General features: G+C 37.7%; 2 protein-coding genes across 7 annotated transcripts in view; one reads left to right on the top strand and one right to left on the bottom strand.

The window, feature by feature from the left end:
• Window positions 1–444: 444 nt before the first annotated feature.
• Window positions 445–8,403, bottom strand: ccdc87 (coiled-coil domain containing 87). 6 transcript variants are annotated; one of them, XM_084406305.1, is made up of 19 exons: window positions 8,270–8,403; window positions 6,433–6,590; window positions 6,189–6,337; window positions 5,441–5,691; window positions 5,146–5,317; window positions 4,982–5,075; window positions 4,254–4,330; window positions 4,002–4,156; window positions 3,783–3,897; window positions 3,488–3,685; window positions 3,252–3,365; window positions 3,027–3,142; window positions 2,809–2,938; window positions 2,601–2,707; window positions 2,227–2,476; window positions 1,434–1,601; window positions 1,231–1,345; window positions 960–1,102; window positions 445–871 (listed from the first exon to the last, which is right to left on the bottom strand). In XM_084406305.1, the coding sequence occupies exons 2-19, from the start codon at window positions 6,437–6,439 to the stop codon at window positions 632–634; spliced, it is 2,601 nt and encodes an 866-aa protein (XP_084262431.1). In that variant the 5' UTR covers window positions 6,440–6,590; window positions 8,270–8,403; the 3' UTR covers window positions 445–631. The 6 variants fall into 6 exon arrangements, 5 of the variants coding, with proteins under 5 accessions (XP_084262431.1, XP_084262430.1, XP_084262432.1 ...); XM_084406304.1 differs by lacking the exon at window positions 8,270–8,403 and adding an exon at window positions 8,120–8,176 and having other exon boundaries at window positions 6,433–7,922; XM_084406306.1 differs by lacking the exon at window positions 8,270–8,403 and having other exon boundaries at window positions 2,227–2,473; window positions 6,433–8,157.
• The window catches only part of irf5 (interferon regulatory factor 5), a 9,080-nt gene continuing 2,445 nt past the window's right edge, over window positions 8,258–14,892 (top strand). Inside the window, exons 1-8 of the mRNA XM_084406309.1 lie at window positions 8,258–8,505; window positions 10,037–10,156; window positions 11,220–11,342; window positions 12,398–12,584; window positions 12,669–12,694; window positions 12,788–12,815; window positions 12,903–13,334; window positions 14,326–14,715. Coding sequence (XP_084262435.1) covers window positions 10,106–10,156; window positions 11,220–11,342; window positions 12,398–12,584; window positions 12,669–12,694; window positions 12,788–12,815; window positions 12,903–13,334; window positions 14,326–14,715 — 1,237 coding nt within the window. The 5' untranslated portion in view covers window positions 8,258–8,505; window positions 10,037–10,105. The remainder of the gene's footprint in view (window positions 8,506–10,036; window positions 10,157–11,219; window positions 11,343–12,397; window positions 12,585–12,668; window positions 12,695–12,787; window positions 12,816–12,902; window positions 13,335–14,325; window positions 14,716–14,892) is intronic.

Genomic DNA, 14,892 nt, shown 5'->3' with positions numbered 1-14,892 from the left:
ATTCAATATCCAATCAAAACCCTGAATGAACACGGACGGACCAATCAAAACCCACCTCTTAGCTCTGTAGCCTGGACACAGAGCTAAGGGCTGGACATTAGCCCGGACGATGGCGCCCAAAAGTAGGGTGATGGTCTTGTTGAGCTAATAGTAGATGCTACATAACAGTTTTGCCAGCTGGGATGTAAAAACTTTGATGCTCAATATCTCAGAACTACCCTAAACGGAGATAGAACCTTATAATTCTAAACTCACGATATGGCAATATATCTTCATTTTCAACTTACTAAAATAACTAAAAATTAAATAAAAATTAAAAAGACATAATAAACAACTAATAAAAAGACAAAAACACAAGCAAAATTACTAATACATTAAAATGAAAATATAAAAATGAAAACATTCAAAATATGAATAAAAACACTAACAGTATCTCAGAGATACTAAAATAAATAATACATTTTTTAATGTAAAACTCTTAAGCACACATTTTCAGTCTAAAATTTCTTCAGCAACTAACAAGGATATACTAAATAATGCAATAATCAAAATAAAACCAGCTCTATAAAAAGTAACAGATCTTGCTTTATTTGCTAGTATTTGGCTTACATGAGTATATATATATATATATTTAAAATTCACAGTGTTGCAAAAATCTGCCATTTCTCTCGCAGTCTGATGGAGGTTGTTCGTTGAGAGTTTGCTGTCTGTCTGAGTGAAGCTCCTGTCTTTGGTTTAGAGGAGGAAGCCTTACAGGCAGAGCCGTCCGTTCTTCTACAAACATCTCCAGTGAACGGACCCTTCTCTCCTGCTGCAGCCAGTACAGCATCTCAGTCCGGTCCCAGCGCATCTTCTCCCTGTACGGCCGGCCCTGTGAGAACCAAATCAGCGACAAGGATGAACAACGGGACGAACAGTTTCTGGTGCAGATAACCAATGGCGTGCCTTGATGCACTCACCTCATAGCTGATGCTGTCATTGAAACGGGTTGTGATGTGGCCCATAGTCTTGGACAGTTCTTGGTCTACGACTGAAATCTGAGAGTTGAGATTCTCCCTTTGACTTGCCTCCTCCATTCTAGCGATAGATGAACCATGATAACCTGTGTATTCGCAATGAATCTGTATTGGATTATAATAATTTCTCGAAATATAAAGCCATGTAGGCAATACACCATCCCAAAAGCAGATTTCAAGGGTCAAAATTCATTATTCTGTGCCTCTGATGTACCTCGCTGGAAAAATCTGTTGGGGTCTGATGCCTCCCTCTCAAAGTCCTCCAGCCTGAAGAGCAAGAGCTCCCTCTTCTGGATCAAACGAGCAGCCTCCTCCCATGCAGCAATTGCCTGATAGTACAAACAAATCCACGTGACAACATAAAAACCTTGATGATCATAATGGAAAGCCTGGAGAGTTTATTCTCATGATCTCTACCTCCTGCAGGTGGTCCCTGTACTTATGGGAGCTGTATTTGATGGCCATGTCTAGTCGCTTTCCTTCTGGCAGACGCAGGGCGTTCCAGACCCTTTCCAACCTGACCTGAATCTGTTCTCCATCCAGCAGACCAGCAGCTGGACCTTCACCTTCCTCTCCTCCCACAGACTGAAGAACATCAATCAATCAATCAATCAATCAATCTATCTATCTATCTATCTATCTATCTATCTATCTATCTATCTATCTATCTATCTATCTATCTATCTATCTATCTATCTATCTATCTATCTATCTATCTATCTATCTATCTGTCTGTCTGTCTGTCTATCAGCTTGTCTATCTATCTATCTATCTATCTATCAGCTTGTCTGTCTGTCTGTCTGTCTATCTGTCTGTCTGTGTGTGTGTCTGTCTGTGTGTCTGTGTGTGTCTGTCTGTCTGTCTGTCTGTCTGTCTGTCTGTCTGTCTATCTATCTATCTATCTATCAGCTTGTCTGTCTGTCTGTCTGTCTGTCTATCTATCTATCTATCTATCTATCTATCTATCTATCTGTCTGTCTGTTAGCTTGTCTGTCTGTCTGTCTATCTATCTATCAGCTTGTCTGTCTATCTATCTAATCTATCTCATTCAAAAAAGTGATTATTTGAGCTACAACTGTGATTCAAAATAATTTTTGCTATACAGAAATCTATCCCAAAAATAACACTAACATGACATGATAGATGAAGCAGAAATCCGTGGAAAACAGAAGTGCAGAATTATATTATGAGGAAGAGAACATGAACTCACTGCATCTTGTATTTCCTCTTCTGGATGTCTCTCTGAAACAGATATTTCGTCACTCATTCCTTTTTGGACACTAAATAATGCATGTTCATAAATGTACCAATATTTTTTATTTATTATAGAAAACAATAACATGCCATCCTGTTCCGGTTCCCTCCCCAGTCCTCCCATCTTTATGGTGTTGATGTTCCAGAATCCAGGAACAAATTCATGTTTCCGTCTCCTAAGTGAATTGATCCTTTCCTGCTGCCTTCTGGAAGAGATGACGGTCAGATAAAAATTAGAAGCTAAATCAGCAGGCTAACTTTGATATAATTATAGAAATACAATAAATGGAACAGGCAAAACATTTGTGATTAGCCATTTGCTGACAAGACCTTCTCCTCTCGTCTCTCTGCAGAGCCAGCTTGTGTCTCTCTGCCTCTTCATCATCATCATCATCACTGTCATACAGGTGAAAGAGCACTGACAGATAATCAGAGTCCTTCAAAACAACACGAGCACTGTTCAAGTCCACAACTGAGCCTGCATCCTGAATACATTAAGCATTTATCGCTCATAAACACACTCCTATTATAAACTTACCTGGTTGGAAATGTAGTTAAGATAATCATCCAGTGATAGTTGACACCTCCACCACTGAAACCAAGCTCTGTACGCTCGTGCAGTCGCATCCACAGGCCTCTTTCTGTTCTCAGACCTCTTTATTCTCTCTCTGCGTTTATGCCGTTAAATTAATGATTTTATATTATTTCGGGGTACCAAACAACCACAAACACAGATAATAAGGAAGAAGAGAACACCTGTGGGATATGCTGTATGGGTTGGGCTTCCTGAGAGATGGGTTGATTAGTTTGTCATCTATTCCTCTTTTTGAGCAGCATGTGGCATTTGTCAGAGCTGGCTCAATCCTGGGGTCCTTTAAAAGATAAAAAAAAGCTGCTATTAATATTCTCAACTTCATGAAATGAGGATGTTGCGATGTGTCACCAACAAAATATCTACATTTGAACTCTAACTCCGCTTACCTCATCAAAGTTGAAATACTTTGTTGAAATACTTTCCGATAACTCGTCATAGACTTTGCTTATTTCTATATTTTCTCCAACCAAGTTCCGATCCTTAATCGATGCTGAATAGATCTAGAGGTTTAGAATTATACAGGTAAGTCCAATATAAGCCAAATTAGATGTCATAGCTACAATGTAGGAGGGATATGTATACTGTATATATATAAAATACTAAAATAACACTGCTGTGATACCTCTTTAATGAGGTCATTGAAGACTGGTGGGTACAGTTTGATGGTCTCTGGGAAAATCCTATCGGACGCTCTGGCTGCTGCCATACGCACAATGGTGTGAGGTGAAACAGCCACTATGGCCACATCTCCATGTGTGTGTGAATGTCTCTCCGCAATAACTTTGTGCTTCTTTGTTTCCTCTTCTTCCTCCATCATTTTCTAGAAAGAAATGCCCATGAAACAACTGTAAATGGCATTTGCAGATGGCTCAGGTATACTGCACACGATTATGGCTGCAGTGAGTTTATTTCTGTACCTGTAGTCTTTGTTTCAGCCTTTGGAGTCTGCTAGAATTATAACAGATCATGGCTTCTATAAGTGGGCACAGATCTGTCTCACAAATACTGTCATCCTTGCTTTCTTTTAATAATCTAAAAAAAAAACACACACGCACCAATGCAGTTTCAGTTCCGATTACTCATGCACATAGACACTGTGATTTATATGTTTTATGGGTATTTCGTAACAGCCCAACCTCCTCAGATCCTCCCCAGGACTGATGCGTTTCTTCAGGCTGGAGGGAGGATCTGTGGACAGAAGGACCAATGGGGATGGAGGCCGATTCGGCAGCTTTATCTCCAGCTCCTCCAGCAGTGTCTCCCTCTGTAGGTCAGGCATGGAATGACATCCCTGAGAGGGCGGAAGGACACATTGTGAAGCAGGCTACTCTTTGAAAAGTTACAATATTGAATTTGTGCAGTGCAATTGTTTAAAAAGTCCTGGTCACCTTCATTCCGAACAACCGGTTTTGAGTAGGACACACCTGCTCTTGTGTCGGTATACTGTCCATGTGGGCTGTGGAACCTGGACACATGCATAAATTACAGTGTCCTGATCTAATATCCTGAATTATAACCCATCACTTTAAAGGGATATTTCGTTCAAAAATTACATTCTGTCATCTTATCTAATCTATCTATCTATCTATCTTACTCACTCACTCACCTTTACCTATCTATCTATCTATCTATCTATCTATCTATCTATCTATCTATCTATCTATCTATCTATCTATCTATCTATCTATCTATCTATCTATCTATCAATCAATCTATCTATCTATCTATCTATCTATCTTACTCACCTTTACTTATCTATCTATCTATCTATCTATCTATCTATCTATCTATAGTATCTATCTATCTATACATAGTATCTATCTATCTATACATAGTATCTATCTATCTACAGTATCTATCTATCTATCTATCTATCTATCTATCTATCTATCTATCTATCTACAGTATCTATCTATCTATCTCTCACTCACCTTTACTTATCTATCTATCTTACTCACCTTTACTCACCTTTACTTATCTATCTATCTATCTATCTATCTATCTATCTATCTATCTATCTATCTATCTATCTATCTATCTATCTATCTATCTATCTATAACAAACGAATGAGGGTGAGTAAACTATCCCTAAATATATCTGTGTATCTTGCCGTACACTGTGTGTCTGTCTTACAGAAGATTGGCTTCGTTTGGCAGGGCAGGAGATCATACACATGTTGCAGATCCAGCTCCCCGATTTTCTCCTGAATCTGGACACATAGAAACGTATTAATTTGACCTTACCATCTCACTTTACAACACGCATGCACACAAACGTACCTCCTTGAGGTCATCCTCCACAGCTTTTTCCCGTGGTGTGCCCGTCATGGACCTCTCCATGCTATCAGAGCATGTTTGTAGTGTCTTCTTCTGTGTAACAGCACTTGTTCTGGCCCTCCGTGCAGCCTTGATTCCTGTGACAATCCTGCATCTTATGGAGCAAACATTCAAGCTGTAAATAGAAACAATCTACAGTGAATAAGCAATGCCACACTATATGTCATCAAATGGGCTATTTTATGGGATCAAAGCCTGTTAAAGTCTCTGTAATTTAGATAAAAAGAGTAGCACTTACAGTCTGGTACAGTCCATAGCGAGCTGAGCTGCCACCCTTCTGCGATTAGCACAGTCACTGAAGACACCTCGCCTCTGTAGAGTTTTCGTCAGCTGCAGGTATTGAAGAAACAGCTGCTCACAGATGTGCAGCACTTCATTGAAGATCTGGCAGTTCAGCTGCACTTTCTCTTCCTGGGACAGTGTGGTGTCCACAGCCGGGCTTTTCAGCTTCTGCCAGATCAGACCCAGCTCAGAGGTCAACACTGCAGTCTGAAGGTCAAAAGCAAAAAGAAAAGAGATTTATTATGTAAACTCGTTTAAAAAAGAATTCATACTTCTGGGAGTATTTTAAGTTTGAGATTGACTGCATAAACTCTAACTGTACAACTCAACATCTGTTTGTTTCGGCTTTATTTTCTCTATGTATTCTATATACATGAGAAATAATATAATTACAATCATAAAAACATAACATATCATACATCTAATAAAGAACAGCAATAAACATAAAGAGAAAAGAGGGGGAAAAAAGAGGAATTAAGAGAATAGAAATCAAATGCACAAATGTATTTTGACCTAAACATATGAAAAGTCCCTCTAAGTCTCTATTTGATTGTCAAAAAACAGCATGAGAACTTCTAGGCATATGATGCTTTTGGTGGATTAGGAGAATCCAATCTGATCAAATTTCATCTGTATTAGAAGGCCTACTGTACGGTGCAAAATACTTCAGATGATGAATATTTGAATATCTGTTTGAGACTGACCAGAGACTCTCTGTCTTCATGGCAGATGGTGTAATATTGTGATTTCTGGATGATTCTCTCCTCCAGCTGTTTGCACAACTGTGTCAAAGAGGTTGGAATGCTTTTATCTTTCTTATAAGCTGAAGACTCTGATCTGACCTTAGACCTGTCTGAAGATGAATTTGTAAATCAGCAATACTGTAATATTGATATCAAAACTTCAAGAATTAATTAACGAGTGAAAGATGGGGAAGAAAGTACTAACCTGTCATCCTGTCACCATTGATGTGACAGAGTAGAGAAAGAGGTCCCAGAAGGTTCTAAACCTCTTGACTGTGGACCATCATTTGGAGATCCAAACTTTTGATGTTTCTAGCAAACCTGTGTGTGCTTGTTATTTCCCCAGTCATCATAGGCTATATTCTCAAAAAAATGAGGTTGAAGACAGTGCGCTAGAGAAATGTTCTTTCAGTCTTATGTAGCCTACTGAACAAATGAATTAAATAAGCTGCAAAGTTTGACACTTTTAAGCCTTACAAGCTTAGTCAAACCAAATAATAAGAATAATGTCTAACATTAATTTAAAAATTAACTTTTCAGCATTCATACAACAACATTTAAGGTGCAAAAGAAGAAGAAGCTTTTCAGGTTTAAACCTGGTGCACATTAATGAATGTGACCTGATTTCTGTCACAACAACAATACGAGTAAAGTTTAAAATGACAATGCACCGGATTAAAAAACAGACGCATTAATTAGGCTATAGTCTACTATCGTTTTAAGATCAAAAGAAAAATTGTTAGAAAAATATGTAAATATTTATTGAATGTAACAAAGAGACTGAATACTTCCACCAGCACGCCAGAGTCCTAACGAGTCACGTTCCCCTGGAAACGCAGGTGACGCACGGTCACGCACAACGTAATTGCGCAAACTCGGAACCTCCATTATGAATCACTTTTGAACTTTTTTTCTTTTCTTTTTTCTTATTTCATTTAAATACTCTTGGAATTAATTTAAAACCAGAATATTTAATGCAGTCTTTTCATTAACACGAACTCATAAAACTGCATGCACATTTATAAAAAAATAAAAATAAAAATAAACGAATTAAAATGCTGTTTATTCTTGATAATAACAAAACAAAAAAGTATACCAAGCTCATATGGTAATCTACACTTCTGTGCTAATCTAATGCAGGTGTTTTTAATCTTTTAGATGCCACGGACCCCATCCTAAAAGGGTGTCTTTTATAAACACCCATTTTATACACTGAAAATGTAATATTAGGCCTATAATTCCAAAATGTGTTTATATTAAGTTATATATAGTAGTAATGTACTGTTAAATATATTGTTTATTTGTTTATTTATTTAAATCTAATTTAATCTATTTCATAGAATAATAACTAACTAATATGTTTTATTTAAATCACATTTTTATTCATTAATCTAGTTTACTTATTTATTCTAATCTTATTATCTCTCTCTAGACTTTTCCGCGGACCCGTCACACACATTACAAACAATGAACATGATAATAGTAATTTCCAACATAGTATAAAGTATTGAACAAATGTAGACTACAACAAATAGAAAAAATATTATGCAGTATAATAACGTTATATGAAATAAATAATTCAAGACAAAAAAAAATGAATAGCCTAAACAAAACAATAACAACCCTCTGTCACTCCCTTTCGATCCCATTTGGTCACATGACGTCTCAACAAATACCAACAGTCACAGAACCCACCTAGTGAACAAATAAACGCATTGCAGTTTAAAGTCTAAACAACACTTAATATAGCCTAAGAACAGTCTTATTAAATGAGCATTTTTGTATTTCTATCATTTGGCTTATTTGGTGAATATTTACAGTTAATACATTCTGCACTAATGGGATACCGACTTCAAAAACAGCACCAACAGTCGAATTAAAATAGTATTTACCTCTCTTGGTTTGCCTAATGATATGACTTATGGCATTTTCTTGTTGTCAAATGCTAAACACTACAACACAGGGTCACTGGGGCATGTATGAAAAATCAAACACACACCACTTCCGTTTACATTAGCCCCTGTCATCCGGAAGGGTGGTACCTGTTCTACTTCTGCAAATACGTTTCTGTCGTCTCATGCTAGTAAAAAAAAACAACATGGATATGAGAGAGTCCTCCTGGAGAGCTGTGATCAGTCAGTCCTAGTCCACGGCCATTTGATTTGCTGGAGCCGAGAGGACGAACCGACGCGGATCTGAACCTCACCTGATCTATATGAGCCCGTCAGGTAAACGGTGAACTGAGCCCGAATCAAAGTTTGGATACTTTTAACTGCAGGTAAGTGATTTTAAGTTTGTTGAACATGTGCAAAATTTACAGAGCATTGATTCTGGATGGTTTTGTCGTACAAAATGTGGTTTGAGAAGCTCTCGGCGCGTGTTATTTTTGGACAGGTGGGAATTAAATGGGCGTTTTGGCAACATTGTGGTTTTTTGAGTAATTGGCTATGTGTATCTTTTGTGTGTATTTGCATGTTACTAACTTTAAAAGCATAATATTAGTCAATATCTAACCCTTATCTTTTGCTTGTACTTTGAAACCAAAGCTATTTAACGTTTTATTTGCATACATTTGACCTCATTACTAAAATCTAAAAACAGAAAATAGGCTATATAAATAATAATTTAAAATAAATAAATTATTATTTTAGGAAGGAAATGACGTGACAATGAAAATAAATTACATAATAATAAGTTAAATTAATTTATTATTTAAATATCTGAAAAGAAAGTGGGTGAATTAAAAATAAAATAAAAAATTGCTTTAACTGCTGACAGTATCTAATAGAATTATCTCTATTTACTTTTAATGTTTTGCCTTAATTTAACTTAAATGTTGAGACACACATTGTTGCTTTTAGCAATATCTCATAACATAAACATAATTTATTTGACTCTAAATAGTTCCTTTTTTTTATGGATGAAAAATAAATAAAAATTGCTTTTGGGGGACCTTCGTTGTTAACCCTATTATAGGCTCGATAAGTGGAGAACTGGGTTTGTTACCTATAGAGAGAACCCCGTGCAATGGAGAGTTAAAGGAACTTAACTGGAGAACACTGAACAGATTTTCTTTATTTAGGAACTTCACCTACTTCTCTATGCTACACCAAATAAAAATAACTCTTTTAGCATTTGGTTAATAATTGTTCCTCATCAATTCATAATGAATTAATTTGGTAGTATTTAAAACTTCCTTTATGGGAGTGCAATATCAGGACGCTTTTTAACACTCATTGAAAAAGCTCACGTGAAGTCTCATGACAAGTCAGTGTGTTTAATAAGAAATGGCCTTGAAAGTTTCACAGCCTCTTTTTCATTTCTGCATAAGTCAGATACACAGCTATCACAACAACACCTTGCCCCCCCCCCGTATAGAAGCAGACTGCGCTAATGGTGGCGTTCGATCTTGGCTGTTATTGTGCTCAGTCATGTTGCCGTTTATTTACAGAGGTAACATGACCTCCCCTCAACTGAGCTTTTAAAAAAACTAAATACCCACATCCCACATGCTTTCTGTTTTCCCACGAGCACCTGCTTTTATAGCAGCGATCTGAGGACTTGGCAGAGGCCTGAAGGCTCACGTCTTGTCACATTTGTCATTGTGCTGCTTTTGTGCTAAAGATTTATTCGACTTGTTGCCCTAAAATGTTGTATAAGATGTTTTTTCAGCTTGTCCATCTCAGGTTGTTCCAACTTTGCAGATTCAGCTTTTAATTATGTTCTTCTCTGATAGTTGCCGACTTCCAGACTAAATCATCTGTCAACTATGTAACTATTCCCTTTTTTTTTTTTTTTTTTTGCCCCAGTGCTGTAATTGCTGACCAAAATAAGTGTTCACATTACCACCTCCTCCGACCCCCTCGTTCTCCAGCACCATGAGTGGTCAACCACGGAGGATTCGTCTGAAGCCATGGCTGCTGGCACAGGTGAATTGTGATCTATTAATCACTTTGTAGCCTTTTTGATGATGAATAAAAATGATAATCCTGGCATCATTCACTTACCCGTTCATGTCATTCCAAACCTGTATGACTTTCTTATGTGGAACATTTAACAATACAAATAAAGTGAACAATGACCAGGTAAAGCTTTATACATGAACAAAAAGCACCATGAAAGTAGTTCTAATGACTCTTATGCCATTTGCATTTATTCTCACGTCAGATGACCAGTCATGACACAGCAGTTTTTAAATATGTGCATACGCAAATGATATGAGTTCTACAGCAGAGGGTACGTTTTTCAGTGGATAACGAAAGTGGATTTTCAGTCTTTTCCTCAGATGACATCAGAAACAGTATATAGCGCAAAAGTTGGATAGACTACTTTGGCACCTATAATTTGTGTTAAAGGTGTGTATTTGCAGAATTGTGAAATCCAGTAAAGTCAATAGGAATCCACGCAATTGAGATTTTCTCTTGAGGACTAAAGGTTTCCCCACACAGAGTTCGCAACACACTGCGCTAAAAAAAAAAAAAAAAAAAAAACTGCTTGGTTTGAAAGTGATTTCTGTGTGAAAAGTGCTTCCTCCATCGCTTCACTATTGGCGCTATTATTTTTTTTTAGCCTTTGAAAGTTCCTGAAATTTTGCTAAATTTCATTTATTGCTAAACCCCACCAAAATGGGTATTTTTGTCTCTTTTTCTTTTTAACTTAAAAGTCTCTGGTCACTGTATGCTTTCTATGTAACGCTAATTTGTGAGTTGAGTAAATGGAAAAAATAGAACCATATTTCCAAACCAACAAAGAGATTCATAAAACCACACTGGGGATGTACCATACCCCTGTTTCAAACACTTTACTTCACCATCAATGCTTCAAAAAGATTGGAACGGTATCGGTGTCCGGCTGCCATCTTGCTTTCACCCGTCCAGCACTTCCAGATATCAGCATCTAAAATGGAGGGAACAATAGAAGGAATATAATTTGAAATCTTGACATCCTGAGTAAGTTCTACATTTGTAAAGTAAACCTTTCTCACTCCACCAGATTAACAGTGGGAAATACCCAGGACTGCACTGGCTCAATCAAGAGCGCAGACTGTTCCGGATCCCATGGAGACACGCCACCCGTCACATGCCTACCCTGGAAGAGGAGAACACTATATTTAAGGTGAATCATATGGTTTTGGCATCACCCGTGCTGTTTTTATAACCCTTTTTGTGGATGTTGCAATAGTATTTTTACCCATAATATGAGCTTCAATTCAACACCAACCCAAGATTGTCACCTGGATGCTGAGGGTACATTCTTTGTCACAACCCTCATTCTGTTCTAAAGTTAGAACTAGAGGGAAATTTTGGGCTGCTTTAGAGTTTCAATATACTGAAATGCCTACTAGTTTCACTTTTCAGAATTGATTACAGAAAATGAATGAAAAGTGAACCGCTGTCCTCACATGCTTTTTAAAACAATGTCTATTGCAGAACATTGAACTCTTAAATGTCTGTATTTACAAGTTCTAGTGATGTGTTCAAAGATAGGCTTTTCAGTACTTTTGAAACCACTCTTTTTGAGAACTAAAAATGGAGTTTCAATTCCACTTGACTAAACTGCAGCAAGATTTTAAGAGGAAGTCATGAAAAGTTTAGAAGCTTGAGGTTAAAGTGAACCCTGTGAAAGCAAAATTAGAGTTTTCTTGGCGGTTTTGTTGCGTCTTTATGCATAGTGTATTAACAAACTCCACAATTAGCAGGGATATGCTTTAAAATCAACAGATTTAGTCTTTCTGGAAACAGACCAGATATATTGACTCATCCTGCACTATGCAGATTTTGCCCAATCAAATGCTAGAATAGGAATGCCCCACCCCCTCATTACACTTGAAATGGACTGTAACGTAACTTAAGACCCATTTGCCTGGTTTTACATACAAGGTTTATGCCTAGTCCCAGACTAAAACACATGTTTGAGCTGTCTTAACTGAAAGCAGCTAGCACTGACCTATCTTAAAATATGTCAGTGCCATTGTTTTGTCTCAAGATGCACACCAGTAATGTATTTTTTTAAGGCACATTTATAAAAGCTACTTAAATATCCTAATTTAACCAAGGCCTAATCTAAGCCCTGTCTGTGAAACCAGGCCATTGTCTATTTAAAAAAAAAGAAAGGGACATGTCTAGACATTTCCCATAAGCATCCCTTCATTCACTCATTTTGCTCTGCAGGCTTGGGCTCTGGAAACAGGCAAGTACCAGGAAGGAGTAGATGAGCCAGATCCAGCAAAATGGAAGGCTAACCTCCGCTGCGCACTTAACAAAAGCCGAGAGTTCGGACTCCACTATGATGGCACTAAGGACACCCCCGTCCAGCCTTATAAGATCTATGAGGTGTGCGACCAGTCAGTCAATGGAGGTAAAGACCCGGAACGCATGCCTAGTCAGTGAGGGATAACAAATGGATGAGCCAATAAATCATCTCTTCTTTTGTTGATTTTAGATGCTGGAGAGGATGATGAAGAAGAGGTAAGTGCTGAAGAGCATGGAGCATGCTTGAATAACTGTTGAGATAAATAAATGGTAAAATCAACATGATTTTTTTTTTTTTTTTCATTTCAGCTGCAAAACTTTGTCAAACTCTCCATTGGTAAGATTTCGTCAAAGTAGCTGTCATTTGGAACAAAAATTAATAATATAAATCTAAAACTAAAAAAATATAATTTTTTTCCGATAGACCCTTCCAGCTACTCAGCATATCCTCCTAGAGTTGACGTTCCGTTCGCATCTTCTGTTGGCGATGGCTATAATACTGCCCACCATAACCCTCAAATGAACCTTTTAGGAGAAATTATCCATAATAACCCAAACGGAGGTGCTCCTATGACCACTCATCTTGCCCAGCCCGGCACAGGACCTCCTGAATTTTCCAGTCACAGTGCAATCAAAATTGAGCAGGGATCATATCCCATTCATGGTGGAGGACTCTCGAATGGTATGGAAATGGGGTCTGGAGTCATTCCGCCCCCTGTTCTTCAGGATGTAGTCTCTCATTCTGTTGGCCCTCCAACCATAGTGGACACCCCAATGCAAGAGGTGCCATCTCAAGCGGAGAACCAGATTCATCCCTGCATCTCAGAGCTGCTGAGCAGTCCACACATGTTGCCCTGTAAGCCTCTAATGCCTTGTTATTCTGGATTAATGTTGCAATTTATGATGAAGACATGCCTAAATCTCAGAAATAGTCTAGACCCACCCTCTTATTTTTGAGTAATGCTGATGATAAATGACTTGGCAAGAGGCGTGCATAGAGGCACAACATATGGTGCACACCTTCGCTGTATTAACAAAATTTCATTTGTTAGACTGAGAATCTTTTATTTAAGAAATACTTGATCCAAAAATGAAAGGTCTGTCATCATACACCCTCATGTCATTTTAAAGACCACAAAAGGAGAATTTTAGGCTGGATGTTCATGCTGCTCTTTTCCATACAATGTAAGTTAATGGTGACCAAAATTACAAAAAGTCATTGCTATTTAATTATGTGCGTTTTCAATTTTGGCACATCGTGATTGGTTACAATGATGTTTGGCGTCATTGATGTCAAACCTGGCCTAACACTTCTTGATACACCAGATACAAAAAGGTTTGTTAAATTTGTGAGCTGTTAAAAATATTATCAGTGATTAATATAAAGCTTTATGTTTCTCACACAAACTTTACATATGGCTCCAGAAGACTTGGAAGTCATACGGACCACTTTTACAATTCCCTTTGTATTTTATTTGCTCTTTATTGCCATTCACTTTAATTTATGCACTGTAAAACCCAACAAGTTAACTCAACTCAAACCGATTGAGGAAACTGATTGCGGCAAACCATTTAAGTTTAAAAATAAATACATATGAGTATTGTGAACTTATATATATTGAGTCATATATATAAGTTTACAATACTCATATGTATTTATTTTTAAACTTAAATGGTTTGCCGCAATCAGTTTCCTCAATCGGTTTGAGTTGAGTTAACTTGTTGGGTTTTACAGTGTGGATAACAGCAGCATCAACATTCTTCTAAACATCTTTTGTGTTCCACAAAAGAAAAGAAAACCAAGAAGTGAATGATGATAAAATGGTCATTCTCTTTTTCTCTTCTAGTAACTGATCTGGATATCAAGTTCCAATACAGGGGTCGGACAGCTGGTTCTTTGACTGTCAGTAACCCTCAGGGTTGTAGACTTTACTATGGTAACCTGGCACCCACACCCGAGCAGGTGGAGCTGTTCGGTCCAGTCACGCTTCAGCAGGTACTGTTTCCAGGAACCGCTGAGATCCCGAACGAAAAGCAGAGGTTCTACACCGATCATCTGCTGGATGTGATGGACCGGGGGCTGATTTTGGAGATCAGGGGACAAGATATATATGCCATCAGGTTGTGCCAGTGTAAAGTGTTCTGGTCTGGGCCAGGTGTGCCTGAGCAGGGGCCGCCCAATCCAATGGAAAGAGAGATGAAGATAAGGGTCTTCAGTCTGAACAACTTCCTTCAGGGTAAGAGGAACCAGTTTTGAATATGGAATGCTGCATAACCGCAATAACAAACAATTGAGCATATATTAATTCCAACCCAATGTTACAATTGGCAGCCTCTGGATTTTAGTTGAGCCTCAAGTTTTAAATTATTAATTTTGAATATTGACACATTGTATGTACTGTTGAAGAATAGCT

Source organism: Rutilus rutilus (genome assembly GCF_951802725.1).
Source record: "Rutilus rutilus genome assembly, chromosome: 4".
NCBI classification, from domain to species: domain Eukaryota; kingdom Metazoa; phylum Chordata; class Actinopteri; order Cypriniformes; family Leuciscidae; genus Rutilus; species Rutilus rutilus.
This window is presented reverse-complemented; position numbering and strand designations above follow the sequence as displayed.

Coding starts and splice junctions, on each gene's coding strand:
- ccdc87 (XM_084406305.1), bottom strand. Junction 4,331..4,981: donor CTGTAAGACAGACACACAGT/GTACGGCAAGAT, acceptor GCATGTGTCCAG/GTTCCACAGCCCACATGGAC. Junction 872..959: donor ATGACAGCATCAGCTATGAG/GTGAGTGCATCA, acceptor TGGTTCTCACAG/GGCCGGCCGTACAGGGAGAA.